The sequence below is a fragment of the Crinia signifera genome, chromosome 19 (genome assembly GCF_055691185.1).
Source record: "Crinia signifera chromosome 19, ASM5569118v1, whole genome shotgun sequence".
NCBI classification, from domain to species: domain Eukaryota; kingdom Metazoa; phylum Chordata; class Amphibia; order Anura; family Myobatrachidae; genus Crinia; species Crinia signifera.
Window position 1 is genome coordinate 18,777,886 of NC_139226.1, and position 27,005 is coordinate 18,804,890.

Consider the following 27,005-nt stretch of genomic DNA (forward strand, 5'->3'; position numbering starts at 1 on the left):
GTCAGCTTTCAGCCCCCATACAAGCTACCACATGGACGATTGTCCGTGTGGTCTCAGCTTGCGGGAGCTGCCGCGGCGTGCGGACCTGCCTTCGATGGTCGACGACCATCGAATGCAGGGGGCAGCTCCCACCATGGTGGAGGCGTAGCCTCCACCATTTTTATGCGGATCGCCAGCCGTCCGTGTACGGACGGCCGTGGCGATCCGTAGGGTGGGCGGGGATTCGTCTGGTGCGGTCGGAGCCGCATATGCGGCTCGACCGCACCAACCAGAATAAGGGCCATAGTGTGCGCTTCCTATCGTTCACTACCTTATTATACAATTTGAGGGTAGACAAAAACAATTAAAATCATATAAAATGTATTAGTCAATCAGACAGGGATTCCATAATCCAATTATTCCAAGATACAATGATAATCGACGCGTTTCGTCATAAATGACATCATCAGGGGTTATGTTATCTAAATAATGGAAAATATGGACATATCACCATAACATATAGAATAAGAAGTATATAAGTATATTTGTGCCGTAAAAAATATATATAAATATGGAGGCGTGTGTATATGTGTGTGTGTACTTTCCCCCCTTATTTTTGGTCACAATATTCAAATTGTTTTCTTCTTCTTGAAATTGTTTTTAGACCATAGAGCTCCATGAAGCCACATACGCTGATCTTGTGATGAACGATGTTTCCGAACCTTATGCTACTTTAAAGGTAATCATTGGATTTAATAAGATAATACAGGAAATGTGTAATACCCATCTACAGTATGTTCATTCTGCTGGATGATTGTTACGTTTTATCAATAATATGAGTTGATTTATTTACTATAGAAATTCATGGCCCTAGACATTTGCCTTTTTAGATCTGCCCCTGATATATGGACATTTTTCAAAAGGCTAAACTGGATTGGTTTTGACTTTAAAAATAAATGAAGGCTTTACATCACAAAGACCTATCAATAAAATATCTGCAATGCCCCAAATAAAATTTGTAGCAGAATATTTTCCTTTGCGATAGTTATTGTAACTACATGTATGCAATAAAGATGTTTAATCCATAAGTGAATATTGTGTAGAGAAATTTTAAGAACAAATAGTTCCACATTGTTATCATAAATGAAGTGTCAAATATCCCAATGATGCCCTCATATAGCAAACAGTCCTTGTCTAAACTCAAACTCTAGTCATCTGAGCTCTAAACTGTTTGACTGAACATTAATGTACAGTATAAGAAAAGACCTATATGTCAAAGCAATATTCTCTAAACAACAACCCAGAAATATTATTTTATAGATAACCTGCAATGGTCTCTAGGTAACATCTCAAAACTTTTTTCCATTAATTAATTAGATAATGCTTTATTGGGAATACAAGTCCAACAAGCTTCCTTGTTTTATTTATGTTACCTCCTCAAAGAAATGGTGGTACTGTATCTGTTCCATAGGCATGAACCTAAATATATGTATAGGAACAATATATTCTTCTTAGGAAACAATCTATAAAGCACAATCTTTTTACCATTAATTGTAAACAAATCTTTCTTCATGGAACTATTATATTAATCTCCACCTCCACCTCCTTAAATTATGTCCTGTTGTTAATGGGAGTCATTCTACACTAAATATATTTTTTATTAGAAATATTTTTTATTGAAAACTTCAAAATACATCTACTGTTTAAAATAAATTTTTCCTTTGTTTTATGTGAGATACATTGATGATATATTTACTGTATACCGTGGACTGGTGGTGGCCAGCTTTTTGTGGTATCTGTTGATCATTTGAGCGCCCTTGGGAAAATTGCATTTATTATTTGTTATCATTATTAATTACTAAATTATTTGCTGTCACTAATATTCTTAGAAGTATTGGTTTGGTATTTATTTCCTAGCACGGCGCCCATCGCATAAGATTGTATGCCTTAATTAAGTCATACAATCTATATAATTGAAAAGATTTTCAATTGTATGTACAATATCGCATCTTATGGATCTCATGGATCTTATGCATCCATAAGATCCATGAGATCCATAAGACAAAAGATCCATCAACACCAACCCGAAGGGTGGCGAGCGCAGCAAGCCCGCGAGGGGCGGCGGCACGCGTCCTCTGACATTTTCATACCCCCACTATCCACGTCGGCGCGGAGTTTATTTTATATAGTGTGGCGAACCACCAAGCCCGAAGCGTGGCGAGCGCAGCGAGCCCCGCAAGGGGACGAGTAATACCTGTGAAGTAATGCGCGTCCCCTCGAGGGGCTCACTGCGCTCGCCACGCTTCAGGCTCGGTGGCTCGCTGCGCTCGCCACACTATATAAAATCAACTCCACGCCGACGTGGATAGTGGGGGTATGAAAAGGTCGAAGGACGCGTACCGCCGCCCCTCGCGGGCTCGCTGCGCTCGCCACGCATAAGATGCATGCAATGCTTGCGATATCGTCTCGACACATACAATCTAGATCGTGGGCGCCGTGCTAGGAAATAAGTACCATTGGTTTTTCTACCTCTGTCTTAAAATAGTGATAATAATTATAATAATAATAATAATAATAATAATAATAATAATAATAATAACAATAATAAAAATGTCAGAAATTTTCAATTATGCACTTTTGATAAAGGGTTTAAAATTTCCACAAATATAAAGATAACATCTGATGTTCGTAAACTTTCTCAGGCCCCCAAAGTGATTCTGATGATGATGATGATGATGATGATGATGATGATGATGATGATGATAATGAGGCGTTAATTTACTTGTATTACTTTTTTTTTGGTTCTCAAGACCAATCTTATTATGAGATTTAGTGAATTGATACTGTCTGTGACTAGGGTGCTAGAACAACAACTGCAATGGGTGTGGAGTCATCACAAGTGGGCTTGCAACTTTAAGGTTCATGTGATCGTAGTGTGTAAAATTAGAGGATTAGCATGCCGGCTACTGGAGGGGCTAACATGCAAGATGATAATAATGATAATGATGATTGACCTATAATTTTTTTCTAATCTTGAAATTACTCTTAGACTTCAGAACTCCATCCAGATACAAACGCTGGTCTAGTGATGAGTGATACATACGCTGGTCTAGTGATGAGTGATGTTTCTGAACCTTACAATACTTTACAGGTAACCAGAGGATTAAATGGGACAATACAGGACATGTGTAATACCCATCAATGTTTGTTTTGCTGGTTTAATGATAAACTATATTAAAAATATAACCAGATTTCTTTAAAAATTATAGTAGTACATGGACATCGATAGGTAATGTATTCCCTTTTAGATCTCCCTTTTATGTATGGTAATTTTTCTAAAGGCTAAACTGGATTCGTTTTGCATTTAAAAATAAATAAATGCTTTAAATCTCAAACTCTCATCAATAAAAGGTTGCCGTTACCCTCAACACACAGTCCTGTGGCGTAACTCTACATGGTTTAGGGAGTGTGCTTGCTATGGGGCCTTGTCAATTTGGGGGCCCATAGGGACAGAAAGCAATGCTACTGCACACTGTTTTTCCCACAGCCATGGGCTCCAAAGGAGAAAAGTGTAGAATCAAGAGATACAGTAGCAGCTGTAACACTGAGATGGATAGTGGTACCATGTAGCTGGCAGTAGCTACGACAGGCAGTGGCCTTTGCCAGAAGAAGCTAGCTGGCATCCTCAGTGGTGCAAGTAGGAAAAATGTCTCAGTGGTACTGTGCCGCAGCGAAAATGGGCGTGGTCAGGGGGTGTGACCAGGGGTGTGGTCATATGACACTAGGGGGAGTGGCTGGAATATTGCACGCCGAATACACACGGCCAAAGTTTACACAGTAATGCCTGTTACGCGTCACACACCCAATACATATGACCCATGCCATAATGCCCACACGCACCCACCTCCCACCGACAACATCTCCGCCACCACCCATAGCACCCCACGCAATACATCCTTTCACCGGTAAAAGGGGCGCAGCCCCTTACAACCTAGTATAGAACATTATTAACCCCTTCCCGACATTGCCTTTTAAGGTAATTTTTTTTTTTTTTTCCTCCTTGTGTTCAAATAAGCGTAACTTTTTTAATTTTCCGGCTATATAGACACATGAGGGCTTTTTTTTTGCGGGACAAGTTGTACTTTCTAATGGTACCATTTACTATACCGTATAATATTCTGGGGAATCAGGAAATAATTCAATGTGGGGTAAAAAAAAAAAAAAACGCAATTCCACAATTTTGCGCTGGTTACGGTTTTTTTGGAGTTCATAGTTCGTTTAAAATGATGGGTTATCTTTATTCTATGGGTCGTTACGATTCCGGTAATACCAAACTTATATAGTTTTCGTTACATTTTACCACTAAAAAAAAAATAGAAAATGTTACGGTTTTTCGAATTTGCGTCGCGTCGCCATGTTCTGCGGCTTATAACTTTTTTATTTTTCCACCTACGGACCTGGGTGAGGGCTCATTTTTTGCGGGCTGAAGTGTACTTTTTAATTAATACCATTATGGGATATGGGCGACTTTCTGATCTCTTTTAGTTATTTTTTTTTGGGTACGCGATGCGACCAAAAAGCGTAGTTTTGGCGTTGGGGATTATTTTCCGTTTACGCCTTTAACCGTGCGGGATAACTAATGTTATATTTTAATAGATCGGACTTTTAGGAACGCGGCGATACCAAATATGTTTATTTTTTTTATTATTTATTTATTTTTATTTGGGAAATGGGGAAAGGGGGGTGATTTGAACTTTTAATATTTTATTATTTTTTTTTTATTTTTAAACTTTATTTTTTTTTTTTTTTTACTTTTACTACAAGGCCCCCTAGTGTACTTGACCACTAGGGGGCGCGATCGCCTGTACTAGGTTCAGCCATAGAGCTCTATGGCTGAACGTAGTGATTTTTTGCACTTCCTATTACATCCTGCCTGAGGCAGGATGTAATAGGTATGAATACACGGACAGCACAGGGGTCTACATTAGACCCCTGGCTACCATGGCAACCGATCGGCACCCTCCGATCGCGCTGCGGGGGGCCCCGATCGGCGCCGGAGGGGGGCGCCCCCCCCTCCGATCAGCTATTTAAGCACTGCGGGCGCTTTGCCCGCGGTGCTTAAAGGGTTAAACGGCCGCGATCGGCGAACTCGCCGCTCGTGGCCGTGAGAGCAGGGACATGGCTGTAATATACAGCCATTACCTGCTCTCTATCAAGCCAGCTCACTCCGTGAGCTGGCTTGATTCACCCCCAACCGACATATGGCGTAAATGTACGTCATATGTCGGGAAGGGGTTAATGAATATCAGAAGGGGTGGATCCAGCTGTTGATCCATTCAGGTCCACATACACATATATACACAAAATAAACATACTGTAAACAAAAAGACTGAGGGCTGTTTCACACAGTACGGTTCCTGCCGCACGGTGAAATCCCGTACGGCCAGGGAGCCGTGCCGCACTCAGCAGTTGTGAATGGACACTATTGTGTCCATTCACACGGGACGGCCACGGCCCGGCCGCACGGCTGCAGCCGGATCCCCCCACTGGAAGGGACGGCTGCCGGGCTGTGGCCATCCCTGCCATTATAAAATTCTGAGTGCGGCGCGGCTCCCTGACCGTACGGGATTTCACCGTGCGGCAGGAACCGTACTGTGTGAAACAGCCCAAAGGCAAGGGAGACACAGGAGAGAGAGATAAGTGGAGAGACATAGAGAGAGAGAGAGCGCGAGAGATAAGTGGAGAGAGAGAGAGAGATAAGTGGAGAGAGAGAGATAAGTGGAGAGAGAGAGAGAGATAAGTGGAGAGAGAGAGAGAGGTGGAGAGAGAGATAAGTGGAGAGAGAGATAAGGAGAGAGAGAGAGATAAGGAGAGAGAGAGAGATAAGGAGAGAGAGAGATAAGGAGAGAGAGAGAGATAAGGAGAGAGAGAGAGATAAGGAGAGAGAGAGATAAGGAGAGAGAGAGAGAAGGAGAGAGAGAGAGGAGAGAGAGAGATAAGGAGAGAGAGAGAGAGAGAGAGAGAGAGATACCTCATCAGCAGCAGCAGCAGAGGTGCCCGGGAGCTTGGACAGGTCTGGTGTTATCTCTCCAGGTAGCAAGGAACACTGGGGGCGGCGGCGGAGTCCTGGGGACGGCTGTCATGGTATCCCCTACATCCGACAAGACTGCTGGGGCCGTGGAAGATTATGACAGGCTCCCCCCCCCCCCCCCCCCCATATATATATATATATATATATATATATATATATATATATATATATATATATATATATATATATATGTGTGTGTGTGTGTGTGTGTGTGTGTGTGTGTGTGTGGCCAGGATGCACGTTCTCTCTAAGAAAGTGGAGAGAGAGAGAGGACAGCAGAGAGCAGAGAATGAGAGAGAGAAGGACAGCGGCAGGAGAGAGATAAAGACAGCAGAGGGAGAGAGATAAAGACAGCAGAGGGAGAGAGATAAAGACAGCAGAGGGAGAGAGATAAAGACAGCAGAGGGAGAGAGATAAAGACAGCAGAGAGAGGATAAAGACAGCAGAGGGAGATAAAGACAGCAGAGGGAGATAAAGACAGCAGAGAGAGAGAGAGATAAAGACAGCAGAGAGAGAGATAAAAACAGCAGAGAGAGAGAGATAAAAACAGCAGAGAGAGATAAAGACAGCAGAGAGAGATAAGGACAGCAGAGAGAGATAAAGACAGCAGAGAGAGATAAGGACAGGAGAGAGAGATAAAGACAACAGAGAAAGATAAAGACAGCAGAGAGAGATTATGACAGCAGAGAGAGATTATGACAGCAGATATAGAGATAAAGACAGCAGAGAGAGAGATAAAGACAGCAGAGAGAGAGAGATAAAGACAGCAGAGAGAGAGAGATAAGGACAGCAGAGAGAGATAAAGACAGCAGAGAGAGAGAGGGATAAAGACAGCAGAGAGAGAGTAACAAATAACTTTCATTATTCAAGGCAAGCAGTGTACCGTGGAGACAGTGTCGGGTTCAATGGAGGCAGCAGTGCATCACATTAGGGAGTGCAGGGCAGCAGGCGACGTTGGAGGCATCAGCGGTGGGTTTCGTGGAGGCTGCGGCGGCGGGTCTCGAGAAGGCTACAGCTGCAGTCAGAGCCCGTGGCAGAAGCGCCGTGCAGTAGCGCATCATAACCCTGCGGCCTGTTTCATTTATCGCACCGGGGCAGTCACTAGAGCGTGACAACAGGCCCCGGCAGCGGCATTAAAGAGTGGAGGGGGAGGGTCCTGTAGTACAGCCACCGGGCGGACGGGTAATTGCTGGGGCAAGGGATGTTGGTAGGCGGCGCATTTGTGAACCGGGGATGCGAGGTGACGCCACTGGACAGCAGGCTTTTTGGCCGCGCCCGCGCCACGGCTGACTCCGCTGCTCAGCCTGCGGGGCGGGCAGCGGCAGGCATGTAAGTGCTGGCCGCCGGCGCCCACACAGACAGCGCTGCCACTCGCACCGGCACCCCCAAGCGGTGGCTGCCTTAGTGTATTTACGCCACTGGAGAAGCGCAATGCGCTCCCCTCCGCTCCGAAAGCAATTAGCTGTGGCGGGGCGGCGAAAACCACGCCCCCCGCCACTAACATATGCGCGCATGCGCATTAAACACTTTGGGGCAGATTTGTTATGGCGCTACGGGGTACCGGCAGTATTTCTTTTAACGGTACGCTGTACCACCCCGTACCGCCATACTTGCAGCTCTGGGCATCCTTGCCTCACCCAGCGCCCATGGCCTCCAAAGCCAGCACTGAGCGTGCACTCTTGAAGCTTCATCAACTGGCAGAGGACACTCTTCCTCTGGCCCTGTAAAGCCTGGAGTGGAGGGTGCTGTCTTTCCCTTTTTCTGCCTCTACCTTCCACTGACTTTCCCTCTCTCTTTATATCTCTTTCCCTGACACTCTCCCTGACAGTCTCACTCTCTCCATCTCCCTACCCCCAATACAGCCCCATTGCATTGACATGTATTTTTGCAACAATTTGAAAATAGAAACATCAGCAGTGATTGGATGTTCTTGTTAGGACTCTGGGAGGCACCATCAAACCTGACCCCTGACTCTGTTGCCTCTCCTCGCGGTTGACGGACACGTGCGGTGCTAGTCTTCACCTATAACAACCGCGTTCGAAGGAGTTGGTTATGCCCGCTCTAACCCAGATTTTGCCAGGCCTTACATGTGACAATGTATCCACCAAGGCAATGATAGGGCAAGAGGAAAGCTGACTAAAGAGACACACAGGATAGGGTACCCCCAGACTCTACACAAATGCGGGTGCAACAATGCACTAAGGTGGTAAATAACAAAACACGCCCAGACTACTGCCCAAGTAAGGAGTGACCCCCAGAGGACAAACCAGACCCCCAGTGTGAGCTGTTGCAACAATGCAGAGATGGAACCATTGAATATAATAATAACAGAAGCAGCTGCAGGGAGAGCCCCTGACTTATCTGGAATGGTACAGAACTCAGAACTCAGGACGCTGCAGTGCAGGCAGGCAGGAATGCTGACCACACGGACACCGTAGCACAAGCCAGACTTGGGGTTCAGGACACTCGACAGAAGTAATTGCTGGGGTACACAGGGCAGTATCTGGGCTCTGACAGAACTGGACAAGGCTCAGGACAAAGCTAGGAAGAACTCCACTGGAACTCTCTGCAGTCTGACAAACAGCTAGGCTAGAGCTCTGACTAGACTGAAACAGAATTATAACTGGCAGAGTAGTGCTAGCCAGAATGCCTTATAAAGGGCTCAGGTAATCAGACACCTGAGCACGATCAGCCCAACTCCCAGCAGGGATAACGAGGTCATACCTCTCAGGTTTGTGAATAATTAAGTTCACAGACGATTAGCTGCAATGGCACAGACCCACCACCAGAGAGTAAAATACCAAACATTGACTGAAAATAAGACAGAACAGACAAGACAGAAATGAGCCATTAATAATGGCTCCTAAAAGTTCTTTACTGTAAGATTTATTTTCTTATAACTGAGATACATTAAAGATTTACTTTTACTGTGGACTGGATGTGGGCAGGTTCTTGCGGCATTCAATGATCATATAACAGTCCCTCAGACCATTAAATATATAATTTGTTATACAGTAGCTTTTACCTACTACCTTATTTGATGTCACTATTACTCTTAAGGTGCCCATACACGGTGCATTTGCTGCGCGCTCCCATCACACATCTCATTGCACAGCACAAAAAGTATGTGCTGCACATACTTTTTATAATAGATCTCATCTCATTGCATCTCATTGCATTGCAAAACCAATGCAATGCGATGCAATCTAGTCCAAATTGTATACAATAATTCTAACGTGTAAGGGCACGTTTTTTCTTACATTTTTAAATAAAAATAATATTACTACAATAAACAAACTTTATTTTAAATCGGGTTTAGTGTTTCCAAAAATAGTAAGAGTTAAAAAGATTACGGTACTCTTTACCTAGAACGGCGCCCGTCGCGGGCATCGCGGGTACATTTATGTGTGGCCGCGACGCGACCGACGCGATGCCCGCGATTTCCCATTGAAACCCATGTTAACCCCTTCATGACAGAGCCAGTTTGTGCCTTCATGACAGAGCCCTTTTTTTCAAATCTGACATGTCTCACTTAAGTGGGGATAACTTTTTTTTGCTTTTACTTATCCCAGTGATTTTGAGATTGTTTTCTCGTGACACATTGTACTTCAAGTTAGTGGTAAATTTTGGTCGATACAGTCTGTGTTTTTTTGTGAAAAATACCAAAATATCGTGAAAAAATGGAAAATTTAGCAATATGCAAAATGTCACATTTTCTGCTTGTGAGACAAATAATCATACCACTCAAAATAGTTAATAACTAACAAAGACCATATGTCTACTTTATGTTGCAATCATTATTTCAACTTCCTTTTAATTTTTTTGGACACTAGGAGGCTTCAGATATGACTAGCAAATTCTCAAATTTTCAAGAAAATTTCAAACACTGATTTTTTTAGGGACCAGTTCAGTTCTGATGTGACTTTGAGGGACTTGTATGTGAGACACCCCCATAAATGATGCCATTTCAAAAACTGCACCCCTCACAGTATTCAAAACAGCATTTTGGAAGTTTGTTAACCCTTTAGGTGTTTCACAGGAATTAAAACAAAGTGTAGGTGAAATTTCAAAATTTCTTTTTTTTTGCAGAGTTTCAATTTTAATACATTTTTCTAACGAATACAGTAGATTTTACTAGAGAAATGTGACTAAAAATTGATTCCCCCAATTCTTTTGTTTTCAAAAATATCCTATATGTGGCCCTAGTGTGCACGTTGACCAAACCACAGGCTTCATAATAGAAGGAGCACCTACTTGATTTTGGAGCCTCCTTTTTATTAGATTTTTTTTTAGGCACCATGTAGGTTTCTAGGCACCATAAGTGCTAAAAGTTAGGAACCTCCCCCACAAGTCACCCCATTTTGCAATCTACACCCCTCAGGGAATTCATCTAGGGGTATAGTGTACATTTCAAACCCCCAGGGGTTTCACCAATTTTGGTACAACTGGGATGTGAAAATGGAAAATTACATTTTTTTACACAAACATGCAGTTCTGGCTCAAAATTTTTCATTTTCACAAGGAATGAAGGAGACAAAGCACCACAAAATCTGTGCCCCAATTTCTCCCGAGTACGGCAATGCCTCACATGTGACCAAAAAATACCAGTTGGGCGCATGGCAGGACTCAGAAGGGAAGGAGTGATTTTTGGATTTTGCAGCACAGATTTTGGTGGAATAAATGGTGGGTGCTATGTTGCACCAATACAGTGGAACCCCCCCACAAGTCACCCCATTTTGCAAAGTACACCCCTCAGGGAATTCATCTAGGGGTATAGTGTACATTTCAAACCCCCAGGGGTTTCACCAATTTTGGTACAACTGGGCAGTGAAAATGAAAAATTACATTTTTTTACACAAAAATGCAGTTCTGGCTCAAAATTTTTCATTTTCACAAGGAATGAAGGAGACAAAGCACCCCAAAATCTGTGCCCCAATTTCTCCCGAGTACGGCAATGCCTCACATGTGACCAAAAAATACCAGTTGGGCGCATGGCAGGACTCAGAAGGGAAGGAGTGATTTTTGGATTTGGCAGCACAGATTTTGGTGGAATGAATGGTGGGTGCCATGTTGCATTAGCAAGACTCCCAAAGCACCAATACAGTGGAACCCCCCCCACAAGTCACCCCATTTTGCAAAGTACACCCCTCAGGGAATTCATCTAGGGGTATAGTGTACATTTCAAACCCCCAGGGGTTTCACCAATTTTGATACAACTGGGCAGTGAAAATGAAAAATTACATTTTTTTACACAAAAATGCAGTTCTGGCTCAAAATTTTTCATTTTCACAAGGAATGAAGGAGACAAAGCACCCCAAAATCTGTGCCCCAATTTCTCCCGAGTACGGCAATGCCTCACATGTGACCAAAAAATACCAGTTGGGCGCATGGCAGGACTCAGAAGGGAAGGAGTGATTTTTGGATTTGGCAGCACAGATTTTGGTGGAATGAATGGTGGATGCCATGTTGCATTAGCAAGACTCCCAAAGCACCAATACAGTGGAACCCCCCCACAAGTCACCCCATTTTGCAAAGTACACCCCTCAGGGAATTCATCTAGGGGTATAGTGTACATTTCAAACCCCCAGGGGTTTCACCAATTTTGATACAACTGGGCAGTGAAAATGAAAAATTACATTTTTTTACACAAAAATGCAGTTCTGGCTCAAAATTTTTCATTTTCACAAGGAATGAAGGAGACAAAGCACCCCAAAATCTGTGCCCCAATTTCTCCCGAGTACGGCAATGCCTCACATGTGACCAAAAAATACCAGTTGGGCGCATGGCAGGACTCAGAAGGGAAGGAGTGATTTTTGGATTTGGCAGCACAGATTTTGGTGGAATGAATGGTGGGTGCCATGTTGCATTAGCAAGACTCCCAAAGCATCAATACAGTGGAACCCCCCCACAAGTCACCCCATTTTGCAAAGTACACCCCTCAGGGAATTCATCTAGGGGTATAGTGTACATTTCAAACCCCCAGGGGTTTCACCAATTTTGGTACAACTGGGCTGTGAAAATGAAAAAATAAATTTTTTTACACAAAAATGTACTTCTGGCTCAAAATTTTTCATTTTCACAAGGAATGAAGGAGACAAAGCACCCCAAAATCTGTGCCCCCATTTCTCCAGAGTACGGCAATGCCTCACATGCGACCAAAAAATACCAGTTGGGTGCATGGCAGGACTCAGAAGGGAAGGAGTGATTTTTGGATTTTGCAGCTCAGATTCTGGTGGAATGAATGGTGGGTGCTATGTGGCATTAGCAAGACCCCCGAAGCACGGTGAAATGATGAACCTAATAATCCATAGATGTGTGGTATATTTTGAAACACTCCTTTATACATAGGCCGGGTTTGTCGGGGCAAGTTTCACAGTGGAAAATAGTTTCCTTTCTTATTCCCTTTTTATAGCAAACTTTGCACCTTTTTTGTGTCCTGCCCTTTCTTGCAGTGGAGGGGATTTCGTTGGGAAAATGCTGCCCTGGTACAATACGGGGGCCAGTACTAGAAGTACTGGGGCCCTCTGCCTGCTGGTTCCCAAATATTAGGCCCTTTATGACTTCCTCTTGAAAGTGCATAAATGTCCCCCTCTGGCCGGTAGAACGGAATAGCACGTAAGCGTTATACAGTGCCATCTGGATGATATACACGGCCAGCTTCTTGTACCAGATATTTGTTTTCCGCAGGGCACTGTACGGCTTCAGTACCTGATCTGAAAGATCCACTCCGCCCATGTACTTATTGTAATCTAGGATACAATTTGGTTTTGAGGTGTGGGTACTGGTACCTCGTACAGGGATGGAGGTGCTACTGTCTCCATGAATTGTTGTCAGTATAAGGACATCCCTCTTGTCCTTATATTTGACCAACAACATATTTTCGGTGCATATTCCCCTGCTTTCACCCCTTCTCATTACTTGGGCAATGTGCGTTTTTGGGAGGCCTCTTTGGTTCTTACGCACAGTACCGCAAGCTGCTGTACCTCTTGAACCAAGGGCCTTAAACAGGGGGATGCTGGTGTAAAAGTTATCCACATAGAGGTGATAACCCTTATCCAGGAAGGGGTGCATTAAATCCCAGACAATTTTTCCACTAACACCTACGAGGGAGGGGGGGCATTCTGGCGGTTCAATTCTTGAATCCTTCCCTTCATATACCCTAAACTTGTGGGTGTACCCTGTGGTGCTTTCACACAGCTTATACATTTTTATGCCATACCTTGCCCTCTTACTGGGAAGGTACTGGCGGAATTTAACCCTTCCTTTAAAATGTATAAGGGACTCGTCGATGCTAATACATTTATCAGGGATGTATAGCTCTGCAAATTTGGCACTGAAATGATCAATGACCGGCCTGACTTTGAATAGCCTGTCAAAGGTGGGATCATCTCTGGGTGGGCACTGTGCATTATCGGTGTAATGTATAAATTTATGGATTGCCTCAAAACGAGTCCGAGTCATGGCCATACGGTGAAATGGGGTGCTGTACAGAACATCTGTACTCCAATATTGCCTAATTTGTGGCTTTTTTACTATGCCCATATGAAACACCAGACCCCAAAACGTCATCATCTCTACTGCATCTACAGGGGTCCACCTAGCAAATGATGACGTGGGGTTTTGAGCAATAAACTGCTGGGCATATAAATTAGTTTGGTCCACCATTAAATTTATAAAATCATCAGAGAAAAATAATTTGAAAAAGTCAATTTCTCTGAGACCTGTGGAATCAAATTGGATTCCTGGCATGGCCAAAAACTCAGGAACCTGGGGCTCAAAATTGTCTGGTGGTGGGGTCCATACGAGATCAATTATTGGGGGGGGGGTCTCAGCTGCTCTACGGGGGCGTCTTTGAGGAGGAAGAGGAGCTTAAGACGAATCCTTCAAATTCCCCGCTTGCCTCACTGGCTGTGTCAGAATCAGAAGCAAGCATGGCATATGCCTCCTCCACTGAATACATTATTCTGGATGACTGGGATGACATTTGGGATGACATTTGGGATGACATTTTTATTTTTGTGTTACTGGTAGTGAAATGTTTCAACACGTGTATAGTGTAGGGGGGGGGGTACAAACTTTATTTCAACCCGGGGGGTATGTAGTGTGTTGTGTGTATGTAGTGCAGAACAAAAAAAATACTTTATACAAAAAAAAAAAATTGAAGGGGTTAAAAAAAAAAAAAATTGAAGGGGTTAAAAAAAAAAAAATTGAAGGGGTTAAAAAAACAACAAAAAAAGGTCCTGCGCCAAAAATTGAGCACAGATGTTGGTCAGTAACGTCTGTCACTGAACAGCGCTCAAAGGCAACAGGAATTTGATCAAAAAAAAAAAAAAAATAGATCAACCCTGTGCCGAAAAAGCTGATCAGTGATGTACGTCACTGATCAGCGCACAGTGGCCACAGGACACCCACAAAATCACAGTGTGTGTAAAAAAAAAATTAAAAAAAGACCACACAGCACCCACAAAAAAAAAAAAGGTGATCAGTGATGCGACACTGATTACCAGTGAGGGGCAGCAGGTGCACAACCTTTGGTGCAACTGGCAGCAACTGACAGGTATATATAAAAAAAAAAAACCTCTGCGCCCCCAAAAAGTTGCTGATCACCTCAGATATAGTGATCAGCACAAAAGGCGGGGGTAGCAGACACAAAATATACACTCTCTATCACTCTCTGTCACTATCTCTCTCTATCTCTCACTATCTATCACTATCTATCACTATCTATCACTATCTATCACACTGCAGCAGCAGCACTGACAGTTATATGTATAAAAAAAAACCTGCACCCCCAAAAAGGGGGGGTAGCAGACACAAAATATACACTCTCTATCACTCTCTGTCACTATCTCTCTCTATCTCTCTATCTCTCACTATCTATCACTATCTATCACTATGACACTGCAGCAGCAGCACTGACAGTTATATATATAAAAAAAAAACCTGCACCCCCAAAAAGGGGGGGTAGCAGACACAAATCTCTCTATCTCTCACTATCTATCACTATCTATCACTATCTCTCACTATCTATCACTATCTATCACTATGACACTGCAGCAGCAGCGACAGTTATTGATATACAAAAAACCCCTGCACCCCCAAAAAGGGGGGGTAGCAGACACAAAATATAGCTCTCTCTGTCACTATCTCTCTATCTCTCTCTATCTCTCTCTCTCTATCTCTCTATCTCTCTATCACACTGCAGCAGCAGCAGGAAGTCTCAGGAAGTCAGATCCAGGAAGCGTCCAGCACGCTACAAGCAGTGATCAAGTGATCAGGTAAGGTATTTGCAAGGATCAGGTAAGTATTAGCAAGGATCAGGTCAGTATCACGGCAGATAGGCACGGTGACCGCTCTGCACGCTACTCCAGACCGGAATGGCGTCTGCAGCGCAGTCACCGTTAGTTTAAATGTCGCGCCTTGGCTGTGATTGGTCCGTGGGTCCCACGGACCAATCACAGCCTTGGGGGCAGGTGGGGTGAGGGTGGGGTGAGGTGTCATCGTCACCGATGACCCCCTCATGCCCCCTGACGCCCGGCGGTGATTGACACCTGTGTTACCAAGCGTCTGATTCGCTGGTAACACAGGAAAACGCTGTGAATGGCTGTTCATACTGAACAGCCAATCACAGCGATCGCCGACGGGGGGGCGACATCGCAGCCCCCCCTGGGCATGCAGGGACATGTCTGCTGTCAGGGACAGCAGACATCGTCCCTCTGTCACTGCGTCTCGAGATGCAGTGACAGTTTAAAGTCATGACGTATATATACGTCATGTGTCGGGAAGTACTTCCCGGCCATGACGTATATATACGTCAAATGTCGTGAAGGGGTTAAACATGGAAATCGTGTCGGTCGCATCGCGGCCGGCCATAAATGTACCCTCGATGCCCGCGACGCGATGCTCCCGATTTCCCATAGGAATCAATGTTAAAAGGCGCGATGGACCCGATTTTACTGTTAAATGGCTCAATCCACCCGATTTGGCCATAGGAATCAATGTTAAATGGGCCACAGAGCCCATTAACCCTAAAATGCCCCCCCAAATTTTTAACGCCACCCCACGATCCACGCCAACCCGAAGCGTGGCGAGCGCAGCGAGCCCGCGAGGGGCGGCGGTACGCGTCCTCCGACCTTTTCATGCCCTACTATCCACTAGGGCGTGGTGTGAGAATATAATAGTGTGGCGAGCGCAGCGAGCCACCGAGCCCGAAGCGTGGCGAGCGCAGCGAGCCCCGCGAGGGGACGCGGATACCTTCACAGTTATGCGCGTCCCCTCGCGGCCTTCACAGGTGTCCGTGGCGACGCGGACACCTGTGAAGCCCGCGAGGGGACGCGTCTACCTGTGAAGGTATCCGCGTCCCCTCGCGGGGCTCGCTGCGCTCGCCACGCTTCGGGCTCGGTGGCTCGCTGCGCTCGCCACACTATTATATTCTCACACCACGCCCTAGTGGATAGTAGGGCATGAAAAGGTCGGAGGACGCGTACCGCCGCCCCTCGCGGGCTCGCTGCGCTCGCCACGCTTCGGGTTGGCGTGGATCGTGGGGTGGCGTTAAAAATTTGGGGGGGCATTTAAGGGTTAATTTGCCCTATTTGGCCCCAAATCGGGTCCATTGAGGCATTTAATAGTAAAATCGCGGTCAATCTGCCGTTTTAACATTGTTCCCTATGGGAAAATCGCGGTGATCGTGGTCATCGCGGGCATCGCGGCCATCCCGATTTACCGCGATTTTTACCCCCGACGCCCGCGATTTCAATCGCGGGCGCCGTTCTAGGTAAAGAGTACCAAGATTACTTCTAATGTTGTTAAACTTCCTCAGATCCCCTATGTGATGAGGATGATAATGATGATATCGATGATGAGGAAGTTGATTTAATTAAGACAAATTTTTCTTGAACATTGTTTTAATTTTCTGAGAATCTACAAGTTACAATGTACTGTTCTGTATGTGAGACATGAATGGTTATCACCACCGCAGATTATTAATGATAAAGATCAAGTTGTTGGCTTATTGCTTATTGCTGTTGCTTCCAGTAAGTAGGGCACGCATTTATTTAGACTTGGCAAATGATGAAACCTATATTGGTCTATGATTTCAAAAAGCCAGCTTGTCCCTATCATAAATGCAGGGATAATTTCAAGGATTTAAAATTAGCAATGATATATGTAATTTCAAACCAGGGCCTACCAGAAATCATGAGACACAGAGTCCTAGCAAATGTGTCCAGAATCTGACAACCAGTTATAATTTCTCCCATCGTATCAGCTTGTTATAGTGGTTTGTTTCATTATTTTAAACTCTGCCAGTATCACATAATAGAATATTATATGGCTGACTGTTTCTGATTTTATTTTACAGCCTGTAATTCCTGCAGAACCCGCAGCCACATCGAGGAACGGAACTGTATACGAAAACATTACTGGATACGAAAACATTTGTACTGTAAAACAAATAAAACATTTGTAAAACTTTTTTTACACACTGAAACGTGTTGCAATTGCACAATTGTGTTCCTATTATTGTTTATGTATTAATATTTTTCTTTTCTTTTTTTTTTTTTTTTTTGGGGGGGGGGGGGGGGTGCTGGGGTGTAAATGCTGGTATATTCCTTCCTGTTGTTAAATCCCTCTTCTCTTCTCATTTCACTCACAGCTCTCCCATACTCAAACACTCAGTGACCATCTTTGTCCACATACTCATCTCCATTTTTGGCCACCAGTAGTATGTTGATCAAGTCCTCACTACTTACATTTAAGCTGTAATGTGTATTGTACTGCAACACTCTTTTTACCTATACCTTGTTATTTATTTATTTACTGTGATACTTACTGCAGTAGTCTCCTAACTGGTCTTCTCAAGAACAGACTCTCGCCACTACAATCCATTTTAAATGCTGCTGTTAGGCTGATCTTCCTAGCAAGACGCTCATCATCTGCTGATCCGCTCTGCCAGTCCCTCCATTGGTTGCCTGTATCTTACCGTAGTCCATATAAAACACTTCTACTCATAGACTGTATAAAGCTATTAACCATTCTGCACCAGATTATATCTCTTTACTTATCACAAAATATCTCCCATATCGACCACTCCGCTCTGCACAAGATCTGTGTCTCTCTTCTGCACGGATCACCAGCTCCCATTCACTATTACAGGACTTTCATCGGGCTGCTCCCATCCTATGGAATGCCCTTCCACACAGATAATAAGACTCTCCACTAGCCTCCAAACTTTCAAGCGTTCCCTGAAGACTCACCTCTTCAGGCAAGCCTATCATATTAAAGTTCTACACGCATAACCCTCTGAGGCACTCATGTATTATATAGCTTCCCTTCTGGACTTGTAACTTGTGGGATTGCTATGCTATTACTGGTGCCTGTCCTTGTGTTTCCTTCCTATGTCCCTATAGATTGTAAGCTTGCAGCAGGGCCCTCCTACCTCCAATGTCTGTTATTTACCCAGTTTGTTTTATCTCTGTTTACAATTGTAAAGTGCAACGGAATCTGCTGCGCTATATAAGACGCTGTAACGGAATCTGCTGCGCTATATAAGACGCTGTAACGGAATCTGCTGCGCTATATAAGACACTGTAACGGAATCTACTGCACTATATAAGACACTGTAAATAAATAAATAATAATAATACATTTTTTCTCCCTGTACTGCTCCTTTGTACGACACTGTGAAACACTTGTGGCGCCTTATAAATAAAACTATAATAATAATAATTATTATTATTATAATTGTATGTAGTTTAGGTCTGTAATTTCTTCTGTGAAATTTGCCATTGCTGCTGGCAATAAATTTCTATTTGTATTTGTAAAGTGCTTTGTACTGTACTTGTATACAACTTAAATTAATTTGATATTTATTTAATTAAAATTTGTAGTGAAACAAAACGACAGTATAGAAACTGATCAAAGCAAAAACACGAGATGTAAAGGAATTAGAGATGTACAGGTCCGGATTTACCCATACCTAAAAACGGGATCTTATTGGCAATTGGCTGTCACATGTTTTGGCTCCAGATCTCTAAAAGGAATGTATCAATAGTTTGTTAAAGATAGACTCATGTAGGAAATTATGGTGCTGTTGCTGCTTCACATAAGACTGTTATTACTAATCAATGGCGCTTTGGAGTTTTTTAAAGGAGATTACAGCAGGATAGTCCGCACAGAGCTTGGCGCTCAATCAAAGGGGCGTGTCACACTCTGTCTAAAGGGCGTGTCTAGCTCCACCTATGGCTTTGTCTACACTTGTTTGTTGTTGCAAAATTATTCTATGTAACATTAGTAACAATATATGTTTGGAGGTATTGATATTAACCAATCTGACTGCAATATAGGGATTCTTGTTTGCAACTATATATTCGCTGTGATATTTATTGTCCCTTCATTCAGCACAGTATACTTGATTAGTGTGACAACTATGCAATAAATTCTAAATGCAATTTGACCTTGTGTGAGTTCATCCGTAAGCATATACATATGTTTTGGTGTAGTAAATGTTATTTTATTGCGAACACTGTCTGCATCTTGTATTCACTACCCTACAAATATTTATTGGATGTGCTGTTTTCCATACCATTATAGCATTAGCTAAATCAGTATGGACACCAGATATCTTAATTAAGCAACAGAAGCAACAGCATGCTATGGATGAGTGCACACTTTCCTTGCAGAGAAACTCCTTATTGGCTCCCCTGACAGAATATAAAGAATCCAGGAGATTAGGAGTGCAATGCAGGACAGCAGGAGGTTTATGACAAAAAAAAGGGAACCTCCTGCAGGATGTGGGAGGTTAAGGCAACTATGATTTAGTATCATTATCATTATCTCTAATTTATCTAATCACATTTTGCAAAAGAGGGTGTTGCATATTTCAGGAAGGAACAAGCGCAATTCACTTCCCTAAAATATACAGGACAGTTCACTTGCATTTTCATTCAGAGACCTAATATTCTGGAGAGGGGACAGAAGACAGATAAGTAATGCTACAAGGCATTTTTATATTACAAAATTGATATGGAACCGTCTCATTAGCAATACTGAAGACAGATGTTATTATACTGTAATATCTAATAATGTAATGTCTAATTCTCTAGTTTCTAAGCCTTCTTGTGAAAATTGTTCCCAAGTGTATAATTATCTATTGCATACCTTCTAACATGACCCAACACCCAGGGCCGGTGCAAGCCCAGTCAGCGCCCCAGACAAATCCCCCCCCGGGAAACGGGTCTGATGTCTATAAATAAATAAACCTTGTTTTCTGCACTTTAAAACACTAGTTTTTAAACAAAAAGGTTACTATCAGCTATAGTTTTGTCTCCTATTCCTGATGTTAACTATGTATGTTGAAAATGCTCACGAGATTAGCTCACAACAATTAACATGCAACAGGTGGTAATTATTATCTCTAATGGAGAGGGTATAAAAACATCACCCCATGATACCAGAAGCTTCACCTTGATAAAGCTTACACAGCGAAACGCGTCGGTAAAAGAGACCTAGGACACCCACAGCCAACCCGCAGATACAATCTGAACCCTGTGACCGGACCAGCCTCGGGAATTCACCCCACCAGCTTACAATTTGGGACATCACCATCCATTACCAGGTAGAGCACCAACCAAACATCTGGCGCTCCCTGGTCCCTTACAACACAACCCCAGGTAGAGCACCTATCAACAACAAGGAGCTCCCTGGATTGGAGATCACCTCTCTCCTAACAAAGTGTATTGGGACATTACGACAGAGGCATTCTAGGAACAGACTCAGGACTGTGCAACCTATTTTGGGTGACTATATTATCTCATATATTACGCATTGTGGTATCCATGTTTTTATGGGATATGTAATCCCTTCAATTTATATTTTATTTCATAACATTAAACACTCGTACATATTTTTACTAACACCTGTTGCATGTTTTAGTTAAGGGCGGTTTCACCCTTTCTTTTTTTGCTACACGTTGTTTGGCACTGACATCCCAATTCCGAAACCGCTGCTTTAGCTTAACAACCCCTTCCTGGCGCACTCTAAGGCCACACCAGTGACCGAACCCTCTTCCACAAATCCCCCCCCCCGCCTGCTCCCCTCTGGGGGGGGGGGATTTCAGTGCAGCACTATCCGCGGATTACAGTGATCCAGGGGGAGGGGGGTCGGGGGTTGCCGCACGGGTATTGCCAGGGGGTGCCGCACAGGGATTGCCGGGGGTGCCGCATGGGGATTGTCAATCACTAGCTGGGGGGAGAGGGCGGCAGCCACCCGCCAATAATAATTCACGGGCACTAGACTGCCGCTGATGATCACCGGAGGGGGGGAGGGTGTCGGGGGTTTCTGCACGGGGATTGCCGGGGGGGTGCCGCACGGGGATTGCCGTGGGTGTCGCACGGAAATTGTCGATCACTAGCTGGGGGAGCGGGTGGCTGCCCCCTGCCGATAGTAATCCACGGGCACTAGATTGCCACTGATGATCACCGGGGGGGGGATTGGTGGGGGGTCGTATCATCACTCACTCACCTGCTCCCTGACCCTGCACCCTGCTCTCCTTGGTGGCTCAGTACCGCCCTCCAGTGGCACCCTAGGTAAATGCCTAAAGCTGCCTAGTGGTGGCGCTGGCCCTGCCAACACCCCTTCTCTTTGCTGCATCCTTTGTATGTATCTTTATAGCTTCCTGGCCCCTTCTCTTTGCAGCCTCTTGCCTGACCCCTATTTTTATAGCCTTCTACCCCCCATTTGCTACCTTTTGTCTTGCTCCGCATTTTCCAGCCTCCTGAAACCCCACATCTTTGCTTCCTCCTGTCCCCTTCCCCATCTATCCAGCCTCCTGCCCTCCCCTGAGTTATCAGCTCCCACATCCCCATGTCTTACCCCCATAACAGTGTCATAGCCAAATGGGCCCTTTCCATAGGTTTTTTCCATAGCAGTGTCCTTAGCCCCACTCCTCCCATAGAATTGTCATGTGCCCCCTTCCCCCATCCCCAAAGGTCCCCCTCTACCCTGATAGCAGGTTAATTAGCCCCCATCCATATCTTACCTTTGTCAGGGCTGGCTCTACTATTAGGCAGCTTTAGGCAGCTGCCTAGGGCACTGGAATCTGGGGGGGCGCAACCAAGTCTGCCTATTAAAAAAATCTAGGATATCTATGAGGATCCTTGTTGTATGTAATTCAGGTGGCAGCTAAACAGCCTCATAGCCAGCCCGTGTCTAGCCTATTATATGTTGTATGTTGTATGTCCTGTATGTCATATTTGAGTGTATATTTTATATGTGAAATGCGCATTTTCTATTTTATCATGTATACCATGGTTTATTAAATAATTATAAGTACAAAATACTTCTCTAAAGTTCCTTATTGAAAAATCCTGTTGAGTGTGGCAGCGCCATCTAGTGGGAATATAGCATTTCCACAAACCTTTTTCTTGTCTGCTCTACAGAGAAACACATACTCTCTGATAAGGTGGCAGCAGCCATACTCAAACGATTAAATTATAAATATGGAAGAATTGAATGTGGTAATTGATCCCCCGGTGAAAATTAGCCAGCGCTACTGAGTGATTGTTCACTCTTCCCCTTTCCCTCAGCCCCATCAGGCTGAAAGTGAAAATAAACTCACTTACCACTTCCTGCCTGTTTAGGCTGAACACCGGCTGTGTGCAATGGCAGCTGCCTCCTGAGGTATGTGGGGAGCAGAAGGGGCCATGTACTCAGCGTGTATTGAAGTAAGAAGCTGCCTTTCCCTGGAGCATGTGGTGTGCGGTCTGTTATCTGACCGCTCACCACTCATTCTCTACATCAGTGCCTCTCTATGGGGACCTTTAAAGGGACCACCAAGGGGGAGAAGGGACCTGATTACAACTAATGTACAGCGGTGCCTCTGTCATATTTGGGGTGAGCTGCCCCCTTGCCACTCCAATTCCAGCATCTCTGATGGGGATGAAAAAAACAATCAGAATTAATGGTGTTTATTAATTAATTTATATGCTGGGCTGTGTGTCAAGTGCATTGAGTGACACTAGGAAGAGGCGGTGGGTGATGGTGGGGAGAGGCAGTTGACTCTGTGATGTCCTTCCATAGATAGAGATATTATCTATATAATTCCATTGCCAGTAGAACCTTTTACATACTACAAATATGTGTTGATGTTTCCAAGTGTATCTATTTATCATGTGTTACTGTATCCAAGTGCATCTGTATCCAAGTGCATCTATTTATCATAGGTTACTGTATACAAGTGCATCTATTTATCATATGTTACTGTATCCAAGAGCATCTGTATCCAAGTGCATCTATTTAGCATGTGTTACTGTATCCAAGAGCATCTGTATCCAAGTGCATCTATTTATCATATGTTACTGTATACAAGTGCATCTATTTATCATATGTTACTGTATCAAAGTGCATCTATTTATCATATGTTACTGTATCCAAGTGCATCTATTTATCATATGACACTGTATCCAAGTGCATCTATTTATCATATGACACTGTATCCAAGTGCATCTATTTATCATATGGCACTGTAGCCAAGTGCATCTATTTATCATATGATACTGTATCCAAGTGCATCTTTTTATTATATGTCAATGATACTGTATCCAAGTGCATCTTTTTATCATATGTCACTGTATCCAAGTGCATCTATTTATCATATGTTACTGTATACAAGTGCATCTATTTATCATATGTTACTGTATCCAAGTGCATCTATTTATCATATGTTACTGTATCCAAGTGCATCTGTTTATTATGTGTGACTGTATCCAAGTGCATCTATTTATCATATGTCACTGTATCCAAGTGCATCAATTTATCATATGTTGCTGTATCCAAGTGCATCTGTTTATTATGTGTGACTGTATCCAAGTGCATCTATTTATCATATGTTACTGTATCCAAGTGCTTCTATTTATCATATGTTACTTCATCCAAATGCATCTATTTATCATATGTTACTTCATCCAAATGCATCTATTTATCATATGTTACTTCATCCAAGTGCATCTATTTATAATGTGTTACTGTACCCAAGTGCATCTATTTATCATATGTTACTTCATCCAAGTGCATCTATTTATAATGTGTTACTTTATCCAATTGCATCTATTTATCATATGTTACTGTATCCAAGTGCATCTATTTATTAGGTGTTACTGTATCCATTTGCATTTATTTATCATGTTACTGTATCCAAGTGCATCTCTTTATAATGTGTGGCAATTCCAAAATATTTTTTCACAATTTATGCAATTTTACGATTTTAGAACAATGCAAACTAGGCCACTACTATGTAAAATAACCATTAATAAAATATATTAATATATAATATTATTTTTGCTTTCCTTCCATCTGTGTAGGAATTACAAATAAGAAAAAACAAAGAAAGATTAATTACAATAATTAACCAATAATCAATAAATCAAGCAGCACAAACATGACCCTACTGTTTGCTTGTGAACATACACTTCATATACTGGCTCTTGGCCTGTATATAACAAACTGACACAGAATTTATAGTTTTGTTTTATTGAGTGATCTTTTAATAATAGTGCAAAACTCTCCAAATTCTGTGTCATTTTAACAAATAAAATATATATATTTTTTTATAATCTGCATGTTAATAGCTAATAATAGTCTGATTTTTATGGTGTAATGGTTAGCACTGAGGACTGTATATGCATGCAATGCACAGAGGAAATAGATCTAGGAGTCACTATTTCAAGTGACTTAAAGGCAGGGAAGCAATGTAACAAAGCAATGAGGAAGGCAAGTCAGATGCTTGGTTGCATAGGGAGAGGAATCAGTAGCAGAAAAAAAGACGTAATAATGCCACTTTATAGGTCATTGGTACGACCTCATCTGGAATACTGTGTCCAGTTCTGGAGACCATATCTTCAGAAGGATATAAATACATTGGAGAGTGTACAAAGAAGGGCAACTAAAATGGTTCATGGCCTACATCACAAAACTTACCAGGAAAGACTAAAAGATCTTAACATGTATAGTTTGGAGCAGAGAAGGGAAAGGGGGGACATGATAGAAATCTTCAAATATATCAAGGGTTTTAACATTGTACAGGTGGGAAATTTTCTTCAAAGGAAAACAAGTAATAAAACACGAGGACATGCACTGAAACTGGAGGGAGGTAGGTTCAGGGGAAATGTTAGAAAGAATTACTTCACAGAAAGGGTAGTGGATAAGTGGAATAGCCTCCCATCAGAGGTGGTAGAGGCTAAGACAGTAGAACAATTTAAATATGCTTGGGATAGGCATATTGATATCCTTACAAAGAAATAAGGATTAAAAAGGGTTGAGTTTACCTGAAGGGTAAAAAAAGGGGAAGTCTAGATGGGCCAAAGGGTTCTTATCTGCCGTCAAATTCTATGTTTCTATGTTTCTATCATTGTGCAAATTATATATTATTTTTTTTTTACAGAAAATATATCTATGCCCAGGGTCACAGCTTTAGCAATTAAAAGAAAGAGATGAGGGTCCCAAAGACATTTTTTCTCATCCTTTTCCAAGGTAAAATCATTTCTCAGACTACTTATGTTAATATAATGGGATAAACCAATGGTTCTCAAACTGTGGGTCCTAACCGTCTTTGCATGAGGTCGTGACTCCTCATTGTTGACCTTCAGGCTGATGACTTCTCTAATCACTCATCCAAGTAGTTTGAAAAATCAGTTGAATTGTCTGTTACTTCAGACTCCTCCCATCATTAGGTGCCTCCACCATACTGTCATGTATGTGCTATCTGCTGACCACACATGTGTGTAACCATTCTGTGGTAACTTGCTGGGGTCCCGTAAACATTTTTATTGTCCTGACGGGGTCCCAGAGCAAAATAGTTTGAGGACCGCTGGGATAAACTAATTATACAATATGTAATCTGTATCTTCCAGGCTTCTACTCGGGTTCCTTGTGTCAGAGATGGGACTTCCCTACTAATCTGGCCGCTCTGATTGGTTCCTGTGTGGAGATCCCCTGCACTTATACACCTGACCGGGAATCTGAGAGATCCAGAATTGTGTGGTATTTATATGATAGTCAGTATTATATAGAAATTTATAACAGCAGAACAAATACATCAGTAAGAAATGACTACACAGGCCGGACCTCATTGGTCCCTGGAGGAAGCTGCTCTCTAAGGATAGACCCTGTGAGAAGAGCAGATGAAGGTCACTATTACCCAGGAGTAGCAGGAAGTAAAAGGAAGAACGCAGACACCATGTATGATAGAATAATTCAGCTTGTTGTCACAGGTAAACATTTATTTTCATAATCTACGTGTACTGTATGTATGAATACTGGTGATGGAAATAACTGTCACACTGGGTCGTTAGTTAAGAGGTTTGTACCAAAAGCTGTTATCAGTTTTCCTTATGCCGTAGGCAATGTAGATAGCACTACAGAGGACGCACAAATAGAATAGGACCAAAGCAGTGGTTAGCAGCAAGGTCAGTACATGATGATCAAAGTAGATATATCCAGGCAGAAGTACAGGTAGGGGATGATGAGGTAAAGTGGTCAGTAGACCTTGCTGGTACACAGTGGTCAAATAAAATAAGGTGAGGTACAGGCAAGAGTTGACTCAATGGAGAATCAAAAGAACAAAGAACACAGGAACTTTTGGATACGAATGCCGGGTAGACCGCCAGTAATCACCGCCGGTACTTGTGTAGTTTCACGGCGGCAGGATGGCTGCGCGGCTACTTCCAGGATCGGCGCTCGCAAAACTTTCTAAAATAAACGAAATAAACTCCATGCCAATGTGGATAGTTCATACCCCCACTATCCATGTTGGCATTGAGTTGAGTTTAGATAGTGTGGCGAGGCGAGCCACCGAGCACGTAGCGTGGGACTCAGATGCACGGCCATGCTGGCGCCGTGAAACTACACAAGTACCTTATTAAAAGTAGAAGCACAATTTACA

The 27,005-nt window shown here is 43.1% G+C and overlaps 1 protein-coding gene and 1 long non-coding RNA gene across 2 annotated transcripts in view; both read left to right on the forward strand.

Annotated features, from left to right (window-relative positions):
* Window positions 1–641: 641 nt before the first annotated feature.
* LOC146042256 (uncharacterized) lies at window positions 642–17,517 on the forward strand. The gene is made up of 3 exons (XR_014463813.1): window positions 642–718; window positions 3,029–3,130; window positions 17,430–17,517. It is a non-coding gene; the product is annotated as an uncharacterized LOC146042256 (long non-coding RNA).
* Window positions 17,518–25,504: 7,987 nt separating this feature from the next.
* The window catches only part of LOC146041723 (sialoadhesin-like), a 74,657-nt gene continuing 73,156 nt past the window's right edge, over window positions 25,505–27,005 (forward strand). Inside the window, exons 1-2 of the mRNA XM_083161638.1 lie at window positions 25,505–25,594; window positions 25,975–26,334. Coding sequence (XP_083017764.1) covers window positions 25,555–25,594; window positions 25,975–26,334 — 400 coding nt within the window. The 5' untranslated portion in view covers window positions 25,505–25,554. The remainder of the gene's footprint in view (window positions 25,595–25,974; window positions 26,335–27,005) is intronic.